The sequence below is a fragment of the Emydura macquarii genome, unplaced genomic scaffold (genome assembly GCF_026122565.2).
Source record: "Emydura macquarii macquarii isolate MOO-44397 ecotype Brisbane River unplaced genomic scaffold, CSIRO-AGI_Emac_v2 contig_2422, whole genome shotgun sequence".
NCBI classification, from domain to species: Eukaryota; Metazoa; Chordata; order Testudines; family Chelidae; genus Emydura; species Emydura macquarii.
The window spans coordinates 18374971-18401489 of record NW_027132559.1 but is presented as its reverse complement, the minus strand read 5'-3'; the positions used below and the strand labels follow the sequence as shown (position 1 = coordinate 18401489).

The following is a 26519-nucleotide window of genomic DNA, read 5'->3' as shown; positions in this document are numbered from 1 at the left end:
AAAACATATTGCCCTGCCTTGGTGACAGCTGGCAGACCTTATTCCAGACACCTCCTCTTCACAATGAGTTATTTCATATGAAACCCCTTAGTGGTCCTTCCTCTCCCCCCACCCCCCGATGCTGAACCTCTATCACTCTTGCTTCCTGGAAGCCTAGTACCATAGTGCAGTCACACACCTTTGAGCTACGATCCCATCACTTCTCAGTTAATAATTACAGACATTCAGGAAGTAGTATGCTGGGAAGGTTTTTTAATTTATAGGATCAAGTACACTTAAACTCATCATGTATCTCTTAGTGGTGGTACACAATAAATACATTTATCCTAACAATTCAGTTATGTCTGTGGAGAAAAGTTGAAATTTTTAACAATTTCATTTTACACTGTGCAAGATCAGTTTTCAGAAGTGAGCAAGTAATAGTATTTACTAAAATGAGGCACAGATGAAGACTTAATTTCCCTCTTCAGTCCTGCCAGTGCAATTCCTGCACCTCTATCCAATTGAGTAGTGGTTTTAATGAGAGATTCACTAGATAAGAGTCCTTGCTCATAGCTTCAAGCCCAGTTTTTACTTTGTACTTTGCCAACTCCCAGAGAAATTGTTAATAACTTTTTACAACAGGATGGGTCCTTCTTTCAGGGAACATAACAGATACCCAACATCTACAGACAGTGACTAGGCACTGAGCAGTTTGAAGTTAACTATCTCTTTAAGAAGGTCCTATGAAGCAGTGCATTTCAATGATTATGAGGAAGACATTTTTGAAGACGGCATGCATTATATCATGCACAATGAAGTTCAGAGTAATTTGCATAAACCAGATAAGGTTTTCCAATAGAGAACATTATCAAAGCTGGGTACTTTGCCCATTTTGTCTGTAGAGCTATGAAATCAAAACAAGGGCATAACTAGCTCCTACTTTAAAAGAAAACAATGTCTCCCTATTCAGTGATGTAGCTATATTAACTATTGTAGTCAAATTAAGTCTCTTGTTTGATATTCTCTGTGGGGAGAGATATAATGGAGGAGAAGAGAATGCATGGGGAATGCCAAGGAACTGCTCTTCTGTGTTTTGAAGAGCTGGCCTATCTCAGAGCCATCATTCTACTGACTAATATCTAGTTCTATTCTTTAGAATGAAGAAGCACAAAACATCCTTTTCTTTTTTTTTTTTAATTGCATGATCAGGAATGACCACAAAACATAATTGTACTCATTCAAGCCCAATCCAATTTACATGTATTCCCATAAATTATGGCTGCCAAACAAATGTACTTTAACAACCATCGATGACCAACATTCTCTGGCTGATGAGACAGATTTTAAGAGGTTTCATATAGTACATGTAAAAATAGAAAATTTAAAACTAATCCCATCAGAGAGACCCTTCCATTTCCTTCTCCATTGTGAAATAAATAAGGCAGCAAATAACTATTACTTAGAAGTGGCATCTTGGAGATATGCTATCAAATCTGCCCTCTCGTTCTTCTTCTTAATGCCAGCAAAAATCATCTTTGTTCCTGGGATGTACTTCTTAGGATTCTCCAGGTACTCCATCAGTGTAACCTCACCCCAGGTGATACCTAAAAAACAATTAAAGTCGTTAATGTAGATTTAAGCTCAGCCATTAATTACACATTTGAAGTAATTAACTTATCCCTCAAAAATCACTTATCTAAAGGCAAACATTTTTAATCAAAGCAAATATAATACTTATATAACTACTGTCATTGGCAGCTAGATGTAGAATGGTAACTGAGTGAAAGGCAACATCTCCCATGTAACCTGGAAGAGTAACTTTAGTTTTACCTTTATTCTTGTTTGCTTCTGTGTAAGAGAAGCCTTCAGCTTGGCCAGTCTTCCGTCCAAATAGGCCATTCAGGTTGGGTCCAGTCTTGTGTTTGCCTCCCTTTTCAACTGTGTGGCACTGTGCACATTTCTGAACGAAGATCTTCTTACCCTTCTCAATGTCTCCCATTTTCAATGCTAAAAAGGAAACAATACCAAGGTCAGGCTGTTTTTGGTGTCCTTTAGAAAAAGGCAGGAACACACGTTTATAGTCTTAATTGAGAGCATTCTGGATAGGATCCAGCCATCTAAAAATCCTCAAACTCAATTCCACAGCCCCCACGAGAACGGCTGGACACCACTTAGGCTGCTTTCAGGACTTAGAAGCTAGGAAACAAGCTGTGACCGGAGAGCAGCTGTCTGCAGAGCGCTCCCGGGCACCCAGGCGCGACACGGGAGGCTCCTGAAACGGCTCCCCGGAGCGTCCAGGAAGTTCTGCCGCAGGGGACCCGAGAAGCTCGGCAGGCAGGGAAGGCCGCAGGGGGCTGCGGGGCGCCGCAAGGGAACCGCTCCACGGAAGCGTTGCGAGCCCAGCCGCACCAGTTACGGCACAGCAGCAGCAGCAGCCCCGCAGCGTGGCCGGGGAGGCTCGGGGGAAGGGTCCCGGTCCCGGTGGGAAACAGAGCGAAGGCGCCGCGCCGCCCACCTCAGCCTGACCTTGGCGGCGGCCGGGCCCCACAGGCGGATGGGAAGGGCACTTCCGCTGGGCCGCAGCGGCGCGGGCCGGTCAGCGGGAGGCAGCCGGACCCGGGAGGGCGCGAAGCGGCCTCTGCGGCTGTGCGCGGCGCTGGAGCCGGGGCCCCTCCCCGCGGCCGGGGAGAACTTCCCGCCTGGGCCACGCTGCCGCCCTGGGGGGCGGCAGGAGCTGGACACGGCGCTCGCGGTCAGGCACCGAGGAGAGCCACATTCCCCGCCCCGAGCCCCTTCCGGCGGAGACAAGAGCGCCGGGAACCCCCTCGCAGCACCCACCTGCCGGCCTTCGCCGTCCTCCCCGACTGCGACTGTCACCGTCCCACCACGCTCGCTGCCGTCTGAGCCCAAGGGCACGCCGTACCCGAGCCTAATGTAGCCGGTGCCACTGCAACCAAACCGCCTCGGCACTCGGCCTGCCCGCTCGAAAGCGCTGGCCAACCGGCTGCCGCCTTGGGAAGCTTTGATTTGTCGCTTTGCGTGTCCGTCAGGACAAACGTCACACAGCGTGAACAGCAGGGTAGGTGGCTTCCAAGGGGCCCCGGCCGGCCGCCGCCTTACTCTCGTTGCGAAATGGCGCACGACGTAGGTCAGAATACGTAAGAGGAACGGAGGGGGGGGGGATTTTGCGCACGCGTACAAGAGTGACACGCAAAAGGTCAACGGTGCAAGGTGAGGCTGCGGCCTCAATTGTGGGCGGAGGGGCGAAAGTCACGTGACGCCTCTTCCTACTGACGGGACCAGGGGAGGAGCCTAAGGAATGATGCGAGCGGGGAATCCCTCCCGGGGGGCGGGAGAGGAGCGAAGCTCGCCCTCAGCTCTGCTCTGCTCTGCTGCGCCAAGAGTCCTTGAGGGAGCGGGAGTGTGAGCGGTGGATCCCCCCGGTACCGCCCTGGCCCTGGCCCTAGCCCGGCAGCACGTGGTCCAGACTCCACATGCCTAGGTCCTGATTCCTGGGCGCTGCCTTGCAGGCTGTGGCTTGTCTACAGGACAAACTTGCCAGGGTTTGGATGCCGTGGTTGAGCCAAACCCACGCGCGCTGGTTTGTGGCAAGGCGTCCCTTGGACCAAAAGGGGTTAGGCTGGATGAGGTTGCAGCCAGACAGACTGAAATCAATGTCAGAGGCCAGGCACAGAGTTGCCTCGATTTCACTACATTGGGTTAAAATCCTGCCTGGAGTTAAACTAGTGCAACTCTGTGTGTAGATCCAGCCTGTGTCATTTACATCTGTGCAAAAGACTACTAAGGGCTGGTCTACACTGAAAAGTTACATCAGCGTAGCTGCAGCTCTCAGGACTGTGAAACCTCCAACCCCCCCTGAGATGTAGTTAAGCCCACCTAACCCTAGGTGTAGGCCTTCTGTTGACCTAGATCCCGCCTCTTGTGCAGGTGGATTATCTACAGCAATGGGAGTACCCCTCCTGTCACCATAATAAGTATCAACACTGAAGCGTTACACTGGCACAGCTGTAGTTTACGGGTTATTAAGGGTTGACATAACCTAAATCCGAAAAAACTGCAGTTTTTCACACTTGCTCTGCAGAGGTCCAAATGGTCACACATGGTGCAAGACAGGAGAATCAGGGCATTCATTTTCACATGCTGATCTCTGGCAAATTCATTTGAAACGCTGGTGTCTACACTAAGGAATTTAAAATCTTATTTAAACAAAAATTGCTTCAGCTCTTTTGAGTTAACTAAAGAAAAGCTTTTAAAAAAGCATTTCTACTATAAAATATTGCCACACTTTTTCCACACTCAACTCAGAAACAGCTTAACTTTTAAACTCAGTGTAATGTTTACCAAAGTGCATGTCCTATCTATGCCTAGAGCCAAAACACACTGGAAATGAAATAAGTTAGGAATATTTGAGGACTGTGTCCTAGGCAAACAAAGAAGAGGGAACTTTTGAATGGATGTCATTGGGCATCAGTCCACCTCAGAGACTTAGAGCAGCTTAAAGCTCTATACCACTATATGTTCTTAAAGCAGCTTAAAGGGTGTTTTTAGCCCTTTCCGTTTTTAAGGACATAGGAAATGAAATTAAAAGAAAAAATATTGTTCATACAGCATGAAGGTTGAAAAATTAAAGTAAAAGGTCAATCAATGTTGCCAAGTCTTGTGATATTCAGTGTATTTCTTGAAGACAGCTTGTGGAATCATGATTATGTGAGAATCTCAGTTTTAATTAAAAAAACAAAAACATTTTGTAGCCCTAATCATTGTGACAAAAAGCTTGAAAACATGACACAAATGGATCTTAAACATTTAAAACCAACCAGAATGCAAATAAAATTGACCTCAAAATTTTTTTTTATCCTGATTTTAACGCCATCCTAATGATTTATTGGGTCCTGATTCATGATTTTTGAATGGTAGAGGTTGGCAGTGATGGAGATGCAGAAACTAAAATTTAAATAATGAACATGGCTTCATTACATGCATGCTATATTTTCTATTCTTGTTCATCATAAAACACACGAGATAGGTTGTGTAATATCAACAAGTTGAGTTTGCTATAGGAATCTTTCAATAAAAAAATCAGACCATGCAAAGTAAAATCTACACTAACCTTATATAATAATACATATTACAGACTCATCTCCCAAATTTTGTAGGAAGAAAAATTTCTGGTTCCTTAGCCTAGATCCTGAAAGGTATTTCAGCTCCTAACTTTCATTAATTACAGTGGAAGTTTTTTTTCATATGGTCAGAGAGGTAATTAGCAATGTTCAAATGGCCAAATCCAGATTAGTGAGCCAGTGAGGAGCCTTGGAAGTGGCGTGTGTAAGTCTGAGATGCTACCGGCAAACGACTGAAGTGGACAGGGATTTACTATGTGGTTCATTGTTTGTGTCTGGAGTCCTTAGTTACATTTTGCATTGTCTGTCATCTTCAAAGGTGTAAGAGATGACGGCATCTGCTGTACAATGTTCTGAAACGGTCCAATGCAGACCATTGTTTCTGGGGGTAGCTTGAAGCCTGGAAGTTGTTAAATGAGGTTGGTAATCTGGTGGTTGTTTAGGACAATAGCATTATCCCAGAATCCTTTCCAGTGTGCCTCAGGTTTGAATGAAGATGCTTTAAGAGCTTTGTTTAGTCCAGTCCCGAAAAGGAACCAGAGGTCCTCATAAAATGGCAAGTTCAAATAGGCCACAAGCTGTGTGTTCTTCTCTGGATTCTGTTTGGCAGTATGTGTGCCAGCGTGGACAACCACTGAATGGGTGCTGATGTTAATGTTTCAGTTATGATTCTCATTGCAGCATTAAGCCACATGTAAGCGGGCGAATGATCCCTTTATTGTGGGGGAACGCTCTTGGCTTCTGTACTCACCTGATGGAATCAGATAGTGAAAGGATCTGAGTCCTTGCCCCAACTCCCTTTACCCAGATGCCTGCCTGACTTCAAGGACTCCTCTTCCACTTTCCCATGTGGCAGAGTCCTCATAACACCGGTAAGGATGGGCCTAGGATTCCTGGAAGGCTTAACCCCCAGTCTTGTCGTGGTCACTTAGAATAGGGGCTAGGGTGTCTCCTCTCCAGGGTACTCTCTCCTCACCAGTCACTTCCATGACCCCACTGATCACTACATTAAGTTTAAACCAAATACAATTTATTAAACAACAACAGTAAGAAAAATAAGGGACAAATGGAAAAGGTTAAAGGAGTAAGTCTCTGCAACTTAGGAAAAGTTCATTGTCTGTTCCTCACAAGCCCCAGGCCTCCTTCCCAGAACCTGGCTGCACTGCAGTGATATCGCGGGTAACACACCTGCTCTGGTGGTGGCTACATGCCCTCAGGCTTTCGGCGGCAGGACCCTTCCCCCCAGCATTGGCCCTCTTGTTGTGTTCACGTCTCCCCCTCCGAGTCCAGCCTTCAAGGCCCTCTTGTCTGGTGATGTCTCCCTCCGTTGGACCCTCGCTGCCCAGGGTCCCACCTTGATCTTCCCAGCCACTCACTGCGCTCAGCTCTGGTATTACTTGTGGCATGGCTGGTGTCTGCTATTCTAGCTTTAGCCCCACTACTCCCTGCTGCAGCTCAGACTTGGTTGGTCTCCACTGTTTCAGCTCCCCAGCTCACAAAGACATTCATTAACATTAGGCAGTAGCTCAGCTAGTATGGTGATAAGGGCCATAGAAGTACCAAGGCAGATAATGTATACAGAATGTTAAATACGGTTCATATAGAAGTTGAGGTCACTTTGCTGCTGATACTTATTTACTAATGAATGTGACTAAAACTGCAGCCATTTTGAAAGAGGAAGATTGTGACAAAAATTGGTAGTAAAAAACCTGAACCTGGAAAGTGTTAAATAACAAGGTGTTGAATAGACTTTTTTTTTTCTTGATGAGGCCCCCCCTTCCTAACTGAATGGTAATTAAAAAAATATATCTCCCTACCCCACTCTATGATAATAGTAGTTCCTAGCTGACTATGTGATCAGTAGAAAAAAATAGGTAAGTGTTGCTTCTGCTTAAAAATATCTCATAAGAGTATCACAGATACTTTACTTTAAAAAAGAAACTGCTTCTATGAAGGCCTATGATTCAGTCACACACAGAAAAGTGCTTCTGTCCTCTGAGCTCTGCAGAATGCAACTTTTCAATAGCAACCACGTTATACTCTCTTTTTAGGCCAGCTGCTAGAAGACAACTGAATCAAGTGTTGCCAACTCCCATAATTTTATTGTGAGTATCTTGCTATGTGGTATCTTTCTTAAATCTCCAGTTCCTGAAATCTATTGATTTTTTGAGAACCTCTGTTTTCATTTAAAAAAGAAAAATATGTTTCTCACCCTCTTGGATGTGGAGGAAAGCTTGGAAATATGAACTCTAAAGGCTCAAAAACATAAGAGGGCAAATAAAAAGGAATCCACATTAATATTTTTTAAATTTCATGATTTCAGTGCCAGTCATGATATTTTGGGATCTGATCCAAGATTTCCAAAAAATTGTGGTTGGTCTTAGAGTTTTCTGTTTGTACAGCGCCGAGCACAATGTGGTCCTGGTATATAATACAAATAATTAATAATAGTCACCAGTGCTTGAGCAGGTCTGATTCCATCCATCAGAGGGCACAATACAATCTGGTCAGATCTGCCACTTTTTCAGTTTACTTTTCAATAATTTTTGCTGATGGATAAAATAATTGGAATCAGCTGTTCAGACAGGATAACTGTCTCCTGTTGTGATAAGTGCCTCTGCAGATCTGTTATGGTCAGGGATTATTATCCTATCACTTTATCATTTAGTAGTATTATCTAAAGTAAGTCTAATTTATAGCATTGTAAGTAGTTGTAGCAGAACAGTTTGGCTGTCAAATTATTCTCTAAAGCAGTGTTTCTCAATTGGTGTTCTGCGGAACCCTGGGGTTCTGTGAAATGAATTTCAGGGTTCTGCGAAAAATTGAAACCGCACCACCGAAAGCTGCTGAAATCGCGCTGCCGAAAACAGCTGACAGCGCCGCCGAACAGCTGACAACGCCGCCGAAAACAGACGATACCACGCCGCCGAAAAGGGGAAGATGTCCCGGATTTTTCAGCGGAGGATATCGCATGGCCCCGCAGAAGTTAAAAAGGGTTCCGCGGCCACATTTAATTGAGAAACACTGCTCTAATGCATCAACCTACCCCTGAGAAAAGCTTCAAATTAAGTCTCCTTTGTAAGGAGATTTGTATGGTTGGGTCTCCTTATATAATGTTATCTTAATCAAATGTAATCTGTAAAAAATTTGCAGTACTTGTATTAAACTGGGCAAGGCATTTCTTAAAATAAGAGCACAAGGCTGGTGCTACGACTCACGTAAGGGTCATTAAAAATAACACCCTAGAAGCCTGAACTTGACCTCAGAATTTTCTGCGAAGCAGCCCCACTGACATATGTAGCACCAAATCCTGTTCCCTGCCAGGGAGGGCCAGGACCTAGCAGAAGCAGTGCTGCTCTGCTGCAGAAAGAGAGACGGTGCAGTATTGGAGACTTTGTGCTGGTGTCCATACCTCTTCTGCCCTGCAGAGCTCCCCAGAGGCTCCCTGTGCCAACATACAAAGGGCTTGGAGCTGGAGGCTGAGTGGATGACATGGTGGATGCACAGGGACACATCAATAGGTCACTCTCGCTTGCAGAGGAGTGGCACAAAAGGTGTAGCCCAGGGGTTTCAAACTTATTTTTTCTAGGACCCCCTTTGAAAATATTTCAGGCTGTGATGACCCCCCACCAAAAAGCAATTACCTCCCAATGCCCTGCCACCATCCCCCCCATGCCCTGCCACCTTTACATCTGCGCTGCTGCTGGGTGCCAGCAGCCGCTGCTCTCTGGTCACTCAGCTCTGAAGGACTCTGGCTGTCAGCCATGGCATGTGCAGGGGCTGACAGCTCACAACCCCCCATAATAACCTCATGACCCCTTGAGGGGTCCCAACCCCCCAGTTTGAGAACCCCTGGCTACCCAATTGCAGCGCTGAGGATGCAGTAGCAGCTGTGGAATGGCCTAAGCAGGAGGATGAGATTCCTTACTGCCAAGATCTCCATACAGTCCAGTCACTTGCTATATGTTAATTCCAGGATTTGGGGCTAGATCCGTAAAGCACCCCAATACCTAACTCCTGGGGATCTGCTGCAGAGTGGAATTCTCAGCCCTAAGTTAGGCAGCTAGACTCCCCATGCATCATCCTGTGGGGAGAACTAGGAGCTTAAGAAAGGGACTCATAGAAGCCATTAAGCTGAACAGGGAGATGCCTCAACCAGCCAGTAGAAAATGCTCAGGCAGTTAGGAATCTCCCACCATTCAAGATTCACAGCTGTGAACCCTCGCCTGAAATTAGGTGCCGAAGCAAGTTCTAGCAGAGACAGAGCACATCAGCCTACAATAACCAGCACCCTATAGTTAGGGTGTTCTCCTGGGCTGTGGAAGAGATGGGTTTAACACCTGCTCCAGATTGGGCATTCAAACATTGATTCCCAGATCCCAACTGAATGCTCTAACTATTGGGCATGCACACGCAGACTCTTTCTTTTCCTACCTGACCTGGTCTCCCCCAGCTAACTTTAGGATAAGTGAGGTGTGCTTTGAGAATCCTGTTGGGGCTTCGGTGTGAGGCAGGGCACTGAACTGCAAGTAGCTTGACGGCATCAGGATTTAGGCAGCTTTGTGCATGACCATCAGCAGAAATGTAGGCCCCTCCATAGTTAGGTAGCAGTTTAGGTTTCTTGGTTTTTTGTTTTGTGAATTTCAGTGATGCCTAAATGTTGCATGTAGGTACCTAAAGTGGCAGTTTGTGGATTGAGCCCTTAATCCATAACGAGACATTTGTGATCAATCTGTCTGCCTGGCAGACAGTTTTAGAGTTGTGTTTCAATATCATGGCTACGAAATTAACTGCTCATTTTGTCTTGTGAATCTGGTACTGTGGGAACTGCTATATCAGAACAGATCTATGGTCCAGGCCTGCCTCTGGTCAATACTGGATGTTTTAGTGGGCTCTTAATCTGCCCATGATCAGCTTATCTCCTGAAGCACAAGGGCTGATAGCACTTAGACTGTTTAATTAATCGATTAGAACTGCAGATGCTGTTCTTATGCTCCTAGGATTTGTGTCTAATCCTTTTTTGATGTTGCTAAGATCTTTGCCTTAATAGTATCCCGAGTAGCAAGTTTAAACAAGTAAATTAGTACACTGTTTATAATGTACTTCCTTTGATCTGATTAATTTCACCAAGCAAAAGGTCCTGTGGCTTCTCATTATAGGACTGAGAATATATTACAGGAATGGCTGATGGGTCTTTTCTGTATCAAGTATGTTATGTCTCTTACCAAACTAGTTCTTCTCTTTCCAAATGAAGAATCCCAGTCTTTTAAAATCTCTCTTGGTATGTAAATAACCCCTTCAAGTCTTATATTTGTTGCCCCTCTCTGTACCTCTCTTATTTCTAAGATGTTGCTTATGAACTGTGGTGAACAAAATGGAATGCAGTAGACTGAAGATTTAGGCAATAACCTAATATTCTGAATTCCCTGTGGTTTACCATCTCTTCTGAACACTGCTGCACATTAAGTAGAAGTTGTCACTGATTTTAACATCTCCCTGAGAGGTTACAACTAATTTAGAACCCTTTAGTGTCTAGGAGTTGTTTAAATTGAACCGTGCATGTGTATCAATTAAATGTAATCTGCCTTTGTGTTGTCCAGGTAATATTGTGTTTTATCCTACAGGACTTCCTGACACTCATCTTTAGTCTTAACAGCTAATTTAATCATTCCTAGTCTTAAAAACCAATGGCTTGATTTTGTCTACATGCAGACAGGATGCACTGTATGCTGGTCTCCCCCTCCTATACACAAAGGGGACTCAGCTGTCCACATTGCATAGTTTCCCCTGTCACTTAGATAGGCAGAGAGCTCTCTGTGGGTGTGGGGATCTGTGTGGGACTCAGAAACACAATCCATCTCCCAGTCGATCCTGTGGAGTTCCCACACGTAGATGTTATATGTTTCTGGCTGCATTATCTTTCAGTCCCCATCCATTGCTAGGATCCTTGCCTAAGGGGAGTCCCAAGGGCAGTTCTTTGCTGTAGGAAGCTCCCCTCGGGAGTCGTGCATTCAGGTAGTGGGAAGGAACAGCCAGGGGCATGTATTACATGTGGATATGATTCTGATATCCTGCTAATCTCTGGGGTCAGTTTGTGTGGTGCAAAGAGGCAATTCCTACTCTTTTAATGGAACAGTTCAGCAGACTACAGTGAAGAAAGTTTTGTGGCATTTTTCTCCTCTTTAATGTCCTCCTGGGGGTCTAATTTAATAATCCCTAGTTTAAATAACTAATTAAAAAACCTATATAGAGCTGTGTCATTAGCAGATGTTGGCACATTTCTAATCCCAATCTGCCTCCTAGCCCTTAATAAATTCACTGGGACCATACTTATTCTAGTGCTGATCACTGGGTTATCCCACTATTAACTTCTCTCTGCATTCAAAATAGCTGTTTAGTCTTATGCGTTTGTCCTTATTTCATAGCTGGTTCTTAACCTGTGACAGGGCTTTACATTAAGTTTCCTTAATAGCTTCTCATTTTTAGGGGGCCTCTATCAAAATGCTTTAATACATTGTCTAGTGGTTTGCCATTAGCCTCTATTTTGTTAACATTGTCAAGGATTCCTACAGGTAGAGAAGCACAATCCAGCCTTCCTGCAACAGTGCTGCTCTGTTTCTCTCATATACTCTAAGTCCTTTATATTTTTCTCAACTGTTTTTCCAACCACTGAGCTAATTCTCATAATCATCCTTGGGTGTTATTTTAAAAACGCCTATTATAATGGTTCCTTGCAGTCCTCTGGTGGCTGTGCTTAATGACAAATTACACGTTTTGGTTAGTGACTTACCTATTCATTCTAGGGCTCCTTCAGAACTTTTGGCTGAACGCAGTACATCCCTGGTGATTCACTACAATTTAATTTAGTGGTTCATCACCTTTGTTTTCTAAACGTTCCTGTGTCTCAGACTGTGGCTGTTCTTTTCATTACCTTGTCAGCAAAACAGAGAAAAGAGTCCAAAATATGAACCCAGAAAACATCAGATTGTAAATACAAAGAGAGCGATGGATTGAGTCTTTTTTTTTAAATTTGCTGCTGTATTTTTAAAAGAGACAAAGGCATATGTCAATTATAGAAATAAAAGGAATTTAAGCCATAGAATGTGTGCCTTCTCCCTTTATGGATATTATCTCTGAGGTCTTTTGCTTCTCCTTTAATAGAATCATGAAAACGTTTGTGTGCTCCTGTTTTAGAAAAGGAAGTCTGAAGCTCGAGTAATGATGTCTGAGGTAGAGACACCCCAGAATTAGGAACCCATTCAGGCAATACCGTGTTGGGTGGATTGCCCTCCAAACTCAAAGCATATTGGGTTTCTTCGTGATCATTGTGCTCCGGTTGATAAAGTCCACCTTCTCCACCAGTCTGATCCTTTGAGAAGCCTGGTTTACTAAGGCTAACTGGGTTGTGCCATACAATGTATTGGTCTAAATGGCTGGGTTTCAAATCTTCATAGTAAAGGGAATTCCAAGATGCAGGAACAGATTCAGATTCAGATCTGACTGCCAGCTGCCTTCTGTACAAAGCCTCCATTTGCCATGTATTAGTGATTTTCTGAAATTTGTTTACTGTAGGTCTGTTATCTCTCTGGCAACATGCTTGAGGCAGACGAAGAGTCTGCAGTGAGTCCTCATCCCATTTTTTGGCTTCGTTTTCTGTATTTTTACATTGCTGATCCAGATTTGTTGCTGTTTTCCTTTTGCTAAGTATCACATCTGAGTAACTGGGTATGACAGCATGAACTGTGTACAAAACTGGAAGCATATGGACATCTGAGGAATCCCGTTCTTGTAAAATTGATTCGCGGGGACGCCGACCTTGGAGGAAACGTGCAATGCGCCCTTCTAGGGGCCTCACTTGTGAGAGACTAGGCAGAAATGTTTCTTTCTGTGGGAGGAAAAAATATAGGATTAGGGTTGGCATCTCAACCTGTGAATTTCACAAAGGAACAGTGTCATGGCTGATGATCCCGATCTCTGGCTTACTCTGCCAAAAGGGCTCAAGCGTGGGTCTTCCATCCACAGTCCCCTCTTGGGGGTGGTGTGGAGGCGTGCTGCCAGACACGGCCGCAGAGTCAGGGGGAATTTGAAAGTGAGCTGTGTGTGCCCTCCCATAGACAGGCCAACTCTGCTGGCTGAGGGGAGGAGCCTGGACCATGATCCCTCCCGTGCCCAGAGTATACTGGAAGGCTAGACATTTTGCTTGGAAGAGGACAGTGAATGTATTGTGCCCAGCGTCTATGTACAGGACACAAATGGGGAAGGTTCCTTGTGCCCTCTTCTCCACTTTCTATGGTTACCATCCCTCCTATTTGTGATCTTATGACATCCATGTTATAATGCCAACAAATGCTTACGCTAATGTATATTTTTTAGCTTCTTTTAATGTAATTTAGCAGGAGGAAACAAGGAGGATCATTAACACCAGATGGGCTGCCAGCTCTCTGCAGATCACAGTTTGGAGAACCACTGATCTATCTTTATTATTAATTATGTATACTGCGGTAGCACCAAGGAGCCTCAACTATGTCATCCCTGCCAGGTAGAGCTTACAGTCTAAAAATTACTCAAATAACCCAAATGTTTTATTTCTGCTATTTATTTTAAAGTGCTAATAGAATAATATTGTTGGGACAAGCAGGTCTGACCCAGAGTGAACCTTTTTCAAACACAAGTTCTGAGGCCAGAGGGCAAGAGAAACTGACCTGTGATTGAATTAATGAGTGCTGCCATTTTGGATTTTCTCTTCTAGAGACAAGTTGTTGAAAATACCCTTTTCAAGCCTTCTTTATGCATCATAAAGGAGCAGAAAAAGGGCACAAACTATGTTTTTTCCAGATCACCTTTAAGAGAAAACTCAACAGCCTTTCTGTTTAAGATATGGGGTAAAATGTTCAAAAGCATCTAAAGCGTATGTATACATTCCCTAAATACAATCCTGTCTGAGCCCTAAGCATGCATGCAGATGGCTAACCCGTCCTGCTGCTTGCACTGCCACAGTGACACTGTTATTTTTGGCGTGCTAGCTCAATCAAAACTAATGTGTGGATGTCTTCCTCACCTGGAAATTACACTTCCAGCTGCAGTGTAGACGTACACTAAATCAATAAATCCCATTTTTAAAAGTGACTTAGCCACTTAGATGTTTAAGTCCTATTGAATTTTACTTAATGACTGAGTCACTTTTAAAAATGGGATTTAGGAGCCCAAGTAACTTAAATGCTTTTGAAAATGTTATCTGTTTCTACTCTGAAAATTGACGTTGTAAAAAATAGCATCTTTGCATTCCACAAGTCTGCTTCTTATGTGTATTCAAAATCAGCTGAATCCTTTAGTGACAAAAAGAGTTTGAATTCCTTTTTTACTCTTGCTAGCACTGCCGAGCCAGCACAGCTGTGGAAAAGTGAACTGTTAGTTTACATAGTTTCCATATTTTCAATTGTTTACATAGTTTCAATCAACCACACCTGCGCAAACCCACACAGGTGTCACTGAGGGCATAAATTGGCCCCCAGAACATTTATTATAGGTGATGATGCAGGAGAAGAAAGCAATCCAGCTTGGTTTTCATATCTGAAGTTGAGTTTGCACAGCTGGCAACACATTTTTATTTGTCTCCGGAGCACATTTACTATTAAAATTATCGAGACAATAGACATGGAAGCTCTCAAGGCCATTTTACCCTTTTCAGAGTAGAACTATAAGATAGAATCAAAGAACTTTGAAGGAATTGTACATTCTTGATGCACCTTAAAATAAAAGGCAAGTTACTCACATGAATATAGCAGAATGGATTATGCAACAGTAATGGAAAATTATTCCGAAAAAACTTAGCGGGTGCTGCTTGGTAGACAGACAATAACTTGTGATGCTATGTGGGCTTTTCCCAAATGGAAGCCATGTCTACATGTCAAAAAAGACTGAGTCCGATAAAAGGAGTAGTCCAGATCCACAGCTGCTGGCTTCAATGGAACTATGCTGATTTATACTAGCTGAGGATCTGACCTAATGTGTTTCAACCTCTGTACTGGTGCACCACTCACAAGAGACCTCCCATCTGATTTTAAGGATGGCATTACTAATGTTTCTAGAGGCAAAAGGTATTGTAAAGTGCTGTCATGTGCTGGTGATTGCTTTGAAAGAGGGGAGAGAGCATGCAATGAAATAGAGAGTCACAACTGAGAAAATTAGTAACTGAACATCTTCAATACATTATATGAGTTCTGTCAACAAAATATACTGCCACTGATTTTAATTTAAGAATAATTTATCTCCAGTTTAGAGTGAACCTGATCTTGTAAACACACAGAACTGGGGCTAGTGTTTACTGCTGCAAGCCACATGTGCGTCTACACCTGTTAGTGAGCTCTACTTTTAGTTGCAGGATGAGATTCTTAGTAATTGCAGTACTTACAAGTTCCACGTCTTTCCCTAATTCTCCAGTTAATCTGCCAATTAGCTTTATGTCGTAATCGTCCAGTACAAGGGGGTTCATAGGACCTCTACCTTAATGGAAACATATTTTATTTTTTATTCTTCTTTGGTTAGACAAATGAGAAGAAATGCTTAGTTACGTATATGGAAAACCACAAATAACTGATACCCTGTGTGACGTATATCATACGCTGCTTTTTAAAAATACCCCAAATCTTGAATAAAGAGGACTCAAAAATGAAACAATAACTCCATTGGATAAACCCTTCCACTGACATCATGTTATCTTTTTATCTTTATCTCTAGTAGTTCAGAGTAAAAAAAGTGCATACCTGTGAAATCATGGTTATATGTTGTTATCCACTGGGCCCGCTCTACATTTTGTAGCATATTGGCTGTTCTTGGAGAAAGATTAGGTTCCAATGGGTTGCACGTAGAGTTAGGAGCCACAGTCTTTGGTGGCTTTGGATAGTATATCTGACCGCTTCCCTCAAGAAATTTAGGAAACTGCAATAAAAAAGAAAATAGATAAAGTATAAAGATTGTGCTGCATCTAAGCCAGGTGCCTCTATCACTGGGTGTGTGTGTATAACAGTTTTTATTTTAAAGTTTTGATATGAAAAAAATCAGAAAATATGGTCTTTTTAGAAAACATTAAGTGGTAGCATTGGTGAGCATATATTTCTGAAGGAAGGGCCTTTGCACCCCTTACTCTTGAAAGCAATCCTCACTGATTCAACTCAACATTAGCCATTTTCTACACTGTTCCTCCAGCAATCTTTCTGTTCAATTTATCTGATGGAGTTACTCTTGTGAGTAGATTGTACACTCTGTACCATGCAAATTTAGTTCTGCATTACAGTCTAGTTAGAGTATTTAACTTCTGCCTAATTCATCTGCAACAAGACACTTTGATTAAAATCTTCACATAAGGCTCTTCCTTGCTCTTATGTTTTCAAGGACACACGTAGTCTGGACCCTACATACATTCATACACATTCATATTAACAGGGTGCTTCACAGGGATTGTCAAGTCAATAGGCTTGTATCTCTCAAAATCCATGGGAAACTGCAGCCCCAAAAGCTGTATCTATATCCCTCTTTTGTGTACCCCTGGCCTCCCCTACATACTTCATCTTGTCCTGCATATGTCTTTCATCTAATTTTAGACTGAGCAGAGACCTGGTCTTTCTATTCATCTGAAGACAAACAATAGCAGAAGCCTTAACATTTAGGGACAAATCCATCCACTCCTTCTGCGTTCATGCAGGACCCCCAGCACTGCAACCAGTGTGCTTCAGCTGTGGAAGGCAGAGCTGGATTCAGAGATTTGTGTAGGTGAGGATGTGAACTTCTTGCAGGGCATGGAGACCAGCTCTGTAGGGCGAGGAGGCTCCCTGTATAGCAGCATGAGGAGAGGACCAGGGCGAAGCCAGAGAGGATCTGCTGCTACACAGTACCTCCAGCCAAAGAGCTGGAGTACCCTCCAGGGAGTGGCTCAATGGCCACTTTGCTAGCCTATCAGGAGAATTCCTCCTTCCCCACGTCTCCTTGAGTACTTAGACTGGGCAATGGGCATTGGGCTTTTTACCCCTTAAATCAAAAAGAGCCTTCAGCCTGACAGCCTCTATTAGTTTCTGGTCTTATTTACATATTTTTGAGGTGAATGAAAGATCTCGCGTAAAATGACAGCTGTTTGTTTTGAATACATTGTGCTCTATTCAGGACTTGAATGGGTTTGCAACAGCAATTAATTTGAAACACAGTCAGCCATTTTTATTTCTTCTAAATCAGTTTTACAAAGGTGCGGTTTTGTTTGATAAAAAATGTGAATTTACCTAACCACGGCAACAACTACCTACATGAAAGTATGCATGTTGTCCTGGCCAATGCAATGCCTCCTTCTGGGAGTCATATGGAACGTCGATGATTTCATGTCTATATGGATTACCTAAACGGTTCAGAAAAAAACGTTTACTAGGCTATAGTATAATAGCCATCAGGAAGAACAAGAAAGAAAAGTTCATTGGGGGCTCAGGATTGAACACAAATCATGCTCTCTGGCTTGGGCTTTATTGCAAGGGCTCTTGTTTAATGCAAATTGACACCACTTTGGCAAGACTCTCACTGCATTCTCTCTTTGTGTAGTTTTACAAGCAGTAAACAACACCACCACAAAGCACTGTAGGATAAGTAACATCTGGTGAATTATAAGGCTGGCTCTTTGCCCATAAAACCACCTCCAGAAGTGGAACTGAGTGCCAGTGATCTGTGAAGTAGCCTAACTGACTGAGAACAGGCCTGGAGCAACTGAACCCTGGTCTACACTACAATCTTATGTCAGTATAACTGTGTCACTCACAGGAATGGAAAATCCACACCCCTGAGCGATGCAATTATGCCGACTGAACTCCCGGTGTAGACATGTTGATGGGAAGGCTTCTCCTGTCAAAGTAAGTGCCGCCTCTCAGGGAGGTGGAGTACCTACGCTGATGGGAGAAGCATCCCATCAGCATAGGAAGCGTCTTCACGAAGTGCTACATTGGCACAGCTGCAGTGCTATAAGACTATGTCTATATTACAGTGTATGTCGGCAAAATTTATGTTGCTCAGGGGTGTGAATATTTCACCCCCCGAGTGACATAAGTTACATTGACATAAGCACTCGTGTGCACAGCACTATGTTGGTGGAAGTGCTTTTCCTGCCGACATAGCTTCTGCCACTCGTGGAGGTGGTTTTTTTATGCCGATGGGAAAGCTCTCTCCCGTCAGCATAAAGCGTCTTCACCAGACGTGCTGCAGTGTTGCAGCTGTATTAGACATGGTCTCAGGGCAGACAAGCCCTTAGTTCTAGTCCTGGCTCTGCTGTGTGGCCTCCCTGCCTCAATTTCAACATCTGCAAAAATAGGAATAATATCTACTTATCTACTTCATAGCAACATTGTCAGGCTTAACTAATTAATGGAGGCAGAGCACTTTGCAGATGTAAAATGCTAGATAAAGGCACAAAGGGTGGGATTCACAAAGGTATTAGGCACTGAACTCTACTCTCCCAGAAATCAAATCAAGTCTATGGGAGTTTGGTGCCTAATACGTTTGTGACTCTCACCCAAAGTATTTTTTATATCAGTCAAGTGATAAAAGTCACCCAAGTTCAGTCTGGGTTACCTGAACCCTCAGGCTAGATTTCCATCTCCCAAAATGATAGCAAACTGTGGTAAATAAGCTTTTGTCCTGGTCTGCCCACATAAGTTAGATCATGCAGAGGGAACAACGAATAAAGCAAAGAATTTTCAAAGAGCAGTCATTTGCTGGTTCTAACGTAATTCTTAACCTGATAAGCTTTGCTGGGAATAGACCATGGCCTCCAATGATCCGCTGTTGAGCAAAAATAGGTTTTGCAAACCCACCCCCATACATCTGATTAGCATTGTTTAATGGGAACAGAGAACAGTAAAAAGTGGGAGAGAGACCTATAAAAGTACTTCCAGCGTTACACACTTTGTGAAAAGGTTTCGTTTATGGTTGATCAAAGTGGCTCCAATCATACAACCCCCTTAAAAATCATTATTCAGCATAGTGACAGTGACTAAAGAAGGTGGCTGATTAATGCAAATTGACTTGCTGCTTAATGCCATCAGCTCCTACTATACTGAAAAGCTTCTTATCACTTCAGCATATGCTTCTTCTCTTTAAAACAGATATTGCCAAATTGTGCCTGGCTAGCACAGATGGGGGAGTAGAGATGTTGGCAAAAGCACCAAAGAGTCCTGCTATTCTGGAAAAAAAATCTCCACCCCTACCCCCAGTGCCTAACTTCCATGTGGTGCTAACAACAACATGTGTGCTAATTAACCCATACAGGAGAGCTGCAAAAAGCATGTCAACTTCAATAAAGAGATTGAAATCTGGAGAAAATGGGGGCAAAGCTGGAGCACTACATGATTTTTTCAGAGCACTGGAAAAAGCAGAATATGGACCAGATTCTGATACCCTTACTTGGACTGAATGCCACTGAGACCCCTGGTGGAGTAAATGCTACTCAATGTGAGTAATGAGTGACAGTAATTTACTGCTTCTCTGAGCAGCATTAGTTTGCTGTTAGAATTTCACGTTGGTGGGGTAAAATATAAACATTGCGGTGACTGTTTAAGCATATAGCAGTCATCTGCAAACAGTGAGTGTGTGGGTTTCATCTCAGCTCCAGTCTATACTTCAAACTTATGTTGGTAGAACTGTCGCTCATCCACACCCTGGAGCGACATAGTTATACTGACTGAACTCCCGGTGTAGACAGAGCTATGTCGATGGGAGTGTTTCTCTCATCGACTAAACTACTGCCTCTCGGAAGGTGGAGTAGCTACGGTGACGGGAGAAGCTCTCCTGTCAGCGGAGGGAGCGTCTTCACAAAGCGCTACCGCTGCAGCACTGTTGTGTAGACAAGTCCTCAGACTGCAAAGGGCTTGGAAAAGTTTGCTGCGTGCTTTCGTACCCCATGACCTCTCACTGCACATTCTGCTATTTATAAACATCCGTTGCTCATCCCTGGTGTAACTACCAAGGTCAAGGGAGGTGCTTCAGGGATGAATTTGGTCCAGGATTTGCAAATTTTTTATCTCTACCATGGTTTTTTCTAGCCCCTCTCACTGCCAATTACTATAGATATTTATTCCTATGACTGGAGGACATCGTACATTAAATTATATGCTTTTCCTCTGTAGGAAACTGAGGGCCATGATGGCAGCTTGCTTGGTACCAGCATGCAATGCTCCAGGTTAAGCCAAGCTACTTAGTTCTGTTGCTGTTTTTTCATACACTGGCTTCATTTCCACAAAACCACAAACATGAGAGAACTTTCCTAAATAAACAAATTCTGAATGCTGCTTTACCTTTGGTCTTTCTCAGAACAATCACATCATAAGCCTTTGTAGGGATGTTGGGATGAAAAGGCTGGTGGCTGCTTGCTTGGATGCCAGTGTCTTGATCCGCTGGTGATTTAAAGTTTGGGAACATAGCATACCTGGAGATGTGTGTCTGGTAGGGATGTGAGACTGGAAAGGGCAGGCATAGTTGTCTTGGATAGATTTTAGATGGAAAGAAGAACAGAAAAAAACGTTACCTTACTTTAAATAAATATAGATTTGTCTTAATATTAAAACAACATTTTGTTCATCTGACTGGGCCAACCTCATCTCTGGAATCATTCTGCTGAAGTCACTGGCTTTACACCTGGGAGGAATTTGATCTACTGTGTTTAAAACGGACATTGGGTCATTGCTGTCAGACACTCGAAAGGAGACTCAATAATTGCTCATCTGAGAGGAGGCATGAGAGGCAAAGAGGAGGGGGGCCTTTAATTTCTTTAACCCTCTCTGCTCTGACCTCCCTGGGAAGGTCCCACAGCTTACCCTCATATCTCTGAGGATCTTCCCCTGTTCCCTCCCCTTCTTCCTATGTAAAAAAGATAGTTGCAACCCTTGGGGCCAGCATTTGGGCCACAGAGATGCCACTACAGGGAAAGCGGCATCAAATCAGACTGTACAGATAGCATGTCTCTAGGACCAGCTCTGCAATGGTGGAAGCATGAAGACGAAGACTAATATCTGATCTCTACGTGCTAATTAGAGAGGGGCCCAAATCAAGACTTTGGGAGGTGTGGTGGTGTTTGCGAACAGAGCCCAGATCCAGATCATATTTTGTATGTGGTTCCTACCAACATAATCTGCATGGTATGTACTACTCTACCTGTGCCTATTTTGCTTTCCTGGGGCAGGTCATCCACAGCTTCAGCCAGCAGAGTAACACTGTCCTTTTAGGCTCATGAGCACATACACTTTATATTCTTCCTCTCTTTTAGAAAGTTCCTCCTGTCTCTATAGTAGTACATGACAGGAGCCTCTTCAGAGAGAGGTACCCGCAACAGAGTGGATAAAAGACTGAAGAACTCATGTGAGAAACTGTCAGGGATTATATTTTCCTACAGACTCAAGAACTGACATAGGAGAAAGTGGAGCGGGTGGAGGATAGTGTGACAAAACAAAAACCAGACACAAGGAGCAATGATAGGAAGGGAAGGAAGGAAAACAAAGTGTGGAGGAGAAAACCAGTCACAGCAGAAATAGCTCCACCTGCCTCACACATAAGAAGTGCAAGCTTCAGAAAAGCAAATGCAGGCAATAAGAAGTGGCGGAAGTGTGAAGGCACATGAAGGAGATTCCATCTGAAGTAGGCACACTGAAACTGAACACTGATCACTTAAGGCACTGTAAGAAAGCCAAAAGAAGGAAGGAAATGAGGACAGTTGAAGGGAAGACAGGGCCTGCTTGGGGACCTAGTACAGTAGAAATGCACTGCTCTGGCATGTGTGAACACAAGGTTCTATCTCTAGACTTAGGTCAGAGTGTGGGAAAGAGGGGATTGTAGTTGAGCTGACTGTCTCTTGTTGGGAGAATGCTACTGCTTTCACTCCTTCCAACACCACTGTTCTGGGCCCATGTAGGCTCCAATCCAACAAATCCCATACACAGGCACCTAGGGTGAAGCGTGCATAGTCCCACTGAACTCACTGCACCTTTGCTGGGCATTGGTCAATACAGAGGCAAGCCCAAAGTGCTTAAAAGCTTTGTTGGCGTCACACTTAATGCTACAGTTCAACTACGGTAACTGTCACCTATTTTATCGGTGTAAAATAAAAAGTCAAAGGCAGGCTGAACATGTTTTCTAATATTAATTTTAACTGAGTACTGTAGAAAAGATTATATACATTAGTAAGCAGAATAAAGCTAGTAAATAATGTTCTACAGTAAATAGTGTTCTACAGACTTGGAGCAACTTCTATTTTAAAAAAAGCAGGCAGAATGAGGTGGAGCTGCTTCCTTACAAGCTATAGTGTTCTTTGGTAATAAACGAACTTACGACTTCTAAACCCAAGGGTCAAATCTTTTAAGTGCATGGACTTTGTATGTAATGAGTCACATTTACTAACGTTTACTTTTAGGTGGCTAATAGGGACAAATTCTAGCCTCATCGCCTAGCGTAGATCCTACTGAAGCTAATGGGTACCAGGCTTATGCATGTAAATTCAGAATTTGGCCCAAAGAATACATTTGTTCTGTTAGGGGGTGCTAAGATAGTGTCACTTGGACATTGAGAAGTGGGATTTCACTGAGTGTTTCCCATATTCCGGGGCTGCTTTTTTCAACTTTCAAGTATTGCATGATGAGGAAATCAAAGAACTAAATAAATCCTAAAACATTGTGACAACTGAAATAATATGGATCCAGGGGTCTGCCTTGAGGGAAATAAACACTGGGATTCTGTTTAAATACAAGGGAATAGTATGATCTGGGTTCTTTAGAAAACTCTAACATGAAAGTGTACAGCATCTTATTGTGAGCAGACAACTTTTCCAAACTGCTTTAAAAAACACAGCCTACACACTATGTATAGGCCAAACTCACCCCTTTTCTGGGGTTGGACTTCACTAACCAAAATATTAATAATAAGGTAACAAAGGGTAGCTCAGACTTTCTGACCAAGCTTGGCTTTACCTAGGGTTCCCACCCAAAAGTCTGCTGTGCCCATACCCTAGATACGCTCTTCACTGAACAGGAGCTCCGACCTCCCCCCAACCCTATAGCTAGGTGAGGTAATGAGGTTTGACTCCAAGACTCCTCAGTGTCCACTGGGAAAGGGTTCAGTGTCATGTAACAGCAACTCCTGTCAACCTGACAAACTCACTACACCTATCACATTACTGTCATGCTATTTATCTATAAAGAATGTCAGGTAAGATATTAAATAAAAGCTGGTGACATAGTGGTCATTAAAATTATTGTGAAATGTGTGTCTTAACACTATATAAGGCATTATGGCTACTTACTGATACTATATTTTAACGTCTGTAACCAAACAAAGGGAGAAACAGTTTTTCATCCAGGCAAGAGGCAGGCTAGTTATCTCCCTGTCTCTAATGTAAATTGAGCATGGTGATGCTAGACAATGGACAATTCCTTTGCATCGGAGGCACGCAGGAGGAAACTAATATGAGGATGTGAAATCAACATGGGAAGACACTGAAGTTTGAACCCCCAGGGGTTCATCCTGACTTTGGTGACAAAAATAATAAACTTTGAGGAATTTAAGGAGAAGCAAAAAGACATTTTGGATCCATCACTGAGAAAACAAAGAGGTCAGCACTCTGCATCCATGAACAATGGATCCCCAGCCATGTGGGTTGGTGACACTGAGACGTGGCTGTAGATGAGATAACTGCTTTAGACATAGGTTGGAGCCGGTTAAAGTCGTATGTAGTCTCTTAGAAGTGAGTTATATCTTTGTTTTATTTGTAACCATTTGTTTCTATTATCACCGCTTAGTATCATGTAAATTTCTGTTTTTTATTAATAAACTTATTCTTGTTTTATCATCTCAGTGCTGTTATATTAGAGTAAGGTGCGACTGCTCACCTGAACCAAGGGCTGGTGTGTATTCTGTCTCTTTGGAGACAGCAAACTTGGTAATTCTGAGAGTGTCCAGTGATAGGCCAGCTACGGCAGAGGAACACTTTTCCAGGTGGCTCAGGGACTAGGGTTTATCAAGTGTCACCCGCAAGGCAAAGACGGCTGGCAGAGGCCTAGGGAGTTTGTTTGGCTGGCTAACAAATCGGGGTGACAGGGAACTACTATATTACTCAGTTTAATACCAACAAATCTCTTTTGCTAAAACAGAGGAGTAACAAGGTCATTCACAGCCCAGAAAAAGTATCCCATGAAGCACTAGGAAGAGTGAATCAGCAAAATACATTTAGCCCTTAGACACCATCCAGCAAGATCAACATCTGCTAAGAGGGTGTGGTGCTTGGACAAGCACTACTCAATTTACCACTGTATGTGTTCATTCTGTACTGAGATCTCTTTTTTTTTCTAATCCTAACTTTTCCCTTATCTGTATCAGTGCGGATATGAAACAGAAGAACTGCCTTTCTTTTATGGCATAAAGAAAAAGGAACAATGTAAATGATATAAACTTACCCAACTGAATTATCTGGAGGTTTAGGAAGCCTGTATTAGAGAAAAGAAAATATTAGGTGATTAATTTGAAGTGATTCATATTCATTTGTGATTCCTTCTCCCTTTGTTATCTAAATCAGTACAGTCAACAAACATTAGAGACAAATGAACATGTAATAAACTCAGATGATACTCTCACAGATGTCAGTCATTCTGTGTGAAAATTCTATACATGCTGCTGTACCAAAATATGAAAGCTCCCCTGGAGGTGTGTGGGTGTGTCATTTTAGGAGAAACAAGGGAAAAAATTAACCTCTAACACATTTCCTTGTGAGCCCTGCCTTAAGTAAATGTCATCATATAGTACTTTGTAAAAAACTGAATCTTTTTTATCAGGAATGCAAAACAGAAAAAATATCACTCTATTCACAGTATTAGTGGAGAAATTATATATTAATTTTGCAATGATAAACTATTTATCCTCCATGGTAGAGACTTTTTTTTTTAAAGCAATAAAATAGAGGGAAACTAATTCTAGAGAGCAAAAATGTAATCGATGAGACTAGCTGAGTCTCTTGGCCCTACCATCAAGCCAGAAGGAGTCATAGACTAAAAGGAATTTTTAGTTTGCTTTAATGGTTTATTTTTCAAGAATCAGAGTCTGTCAAAACTGGAGAATGCAATAAATATACATATGACATAATCTTATCTGGCAACAAGGATTTGTATGCTTAAATATCTCCCTTTTAATTTTCACCTTGCTGAGAGTTTAAGAAGTTTTCCCTTCAAGCTGCCATTGCCTTAGACACGTGGGAATATAACTGCTTTACAATGCTGGGTGGAAAAAGTCATTTCCCTGTCTCCTTAGAGGTACAATCCAGTCCTAGTTGTAAAGTTGGAAGAAAAGAAAAACCTCAGAATGAGAGTACTGCTGAAAGTATGATATGAGAGGCAGCAAATGGATCATCTGGATGCTCCAAAATCCCTTGGTGTGCGCACCACATGGAAGAAGGCAATGACACATGGTATGGGTTTAACCATTAGTCAAATTATATCCAAGTTTTCCATCAGGGGACAGCCCAATGCAGTCACTCGCACCACCCAAAATCCTAGGTGCTTGTTAGGAGGGATTAAGGAAGTATGCATGGGAGGGATTCCTCTTCAATAGCAAGCCCTTCTTGTATGTATTATTTGTATTGTGATAGAACCTAGCAGACCTCTGTGTTAAGTGCTGTACAAACACAGAACAAAAAAAAATACAGTCTCTGTTTCAAAGCGCTTACAGTCTAAGTATATATCATTTGGCTCTTTCAGGGGACAATTTATTTAAAGTTCCCAGGTCCTCGTAATAGAGAAATGTGCAAAACATCATTTGTATAGTTGATTGTTCTCTCTGGCCTTGTCTACACTTGAAAAATGTGTCGACATAGTTATGTCGACTTCCAACCACCTGGAATAGTGGTGGTTGTTGTCCACACTGCTCTCCTTGGGTTACTGGAGTGCGTCCTCATCAGGAGCACTTCCACCGACCTAAGGGGCAGTGTGGGGGGAACTGAGAGATCCATCTCTCTGCTCGCTGCTCGGAGCCCCCACACCCTGATTCCAGCTGGGAGCGTGGCTGCAGCCGTCGCATCCCTCCTGGCTCGGAGCTAGGAGCCAGATGGCAGCGGCCCACAACCCCCCAGTCCTGACTCACAGCAGGTGGCAGTTGCCTGCCACCACATCCTGCCTGGCTTCTGGCTTGTAGTTGGGAGCTGGATGGCAGCCGCCTGCGTCTGGGCTTGGGAGTAGTGCTACTAACATTGGATCTCGTAATTAGACAGCATGCCTACTCTCCCAGGGATATTTCTTTACTTCACTTCAGTCACTATGGGGTACCCATAGCCAGGTTCTATTCCTGGCCTTGCCACTGGCCTGCTGGGTAAACTTGGGCAAATCGCGTCACTGCTCTGTG

General features: G+C 43.2%; 2 protein-coding genes across 3 annotated transcripts in view; both read right to left on the bottom strand.

The window, feature by feature from the left end:
• Positions 1–232: 232 nt before the first annotated feature.
• Positions 233–2959, bottom strand: CYCS (cytochrome c, somatic). Its single transcript, XM_067562041.1, has 3 exons — positions 2821–2959; positions 1813–1989; positions 233–1586 (listed from the first exon to the last, which is right to left on the bottom strand). The coding sequence occupies exons 2-3, from the start codon at positions 1979–1981 to the stop codon at positions 1438–1440; spliced, it is 318 nt and encodes a 105-aa protein (XP_067418142.1). The 5' UTR covers positions 1982–1989; positions 2821–2959; the 3' UTR covers positions 233–1437.
• Positions 2960–12110: 9151 nt separating this feature from the next.
• SPMIP4 (sperm microtubule inner protein 4) overlaps positions 12111–26519 on the bottom strand; it is a 35296-nt gene continuing 20887 nt past the window's right edge. For both annotated transcript variants that reach the window (XM_067562039.1, XM_067562040.1), the window contains 6 exons: positions 24587–24616; positions 20444–20628; positions 17417–17505; positions 15887–16061; positions 15535–15626; positions 12111–13008 (listed from right to left, as the gene is read on the bottom strand). In XM_067562039.1, coding sequence (XP_067418140.1) covers positions 12190–13008; positions 15535–15626; positions 15887–16061; positions 17417–17505; positions 20444–20628; positions 24587–24616 — 1390 coding nt within the window. In that variant the 3' untranslated portion in view covers positions 12111–12189. The remainder of the gene's footprint in view (positions 13009–15534; positions 15627–15886; positions 16062–17416; positions 17506–20443; positions 20629–24586; positions 24617–26519) is intronic.

What these genes read in the sequence shown, in the direction of transcription:
- CYCS (XM_067562041.1), bottom strand. Translation starts at nt 1,981, where the DNA reads ATGGGAGACATTGAGAAGGGTAAGAAGATCTTCGTTCAGAAATGTGCA. An exon ending in AGAAGCAAACAAGAATAAAG is followed by an intron (nt 1,587 to 1,812) that starts GTAAAACTAAAG and finishes ATTGTTTTTTAG; the next exon opens with GTATCACCTGGGGTGAGGTT.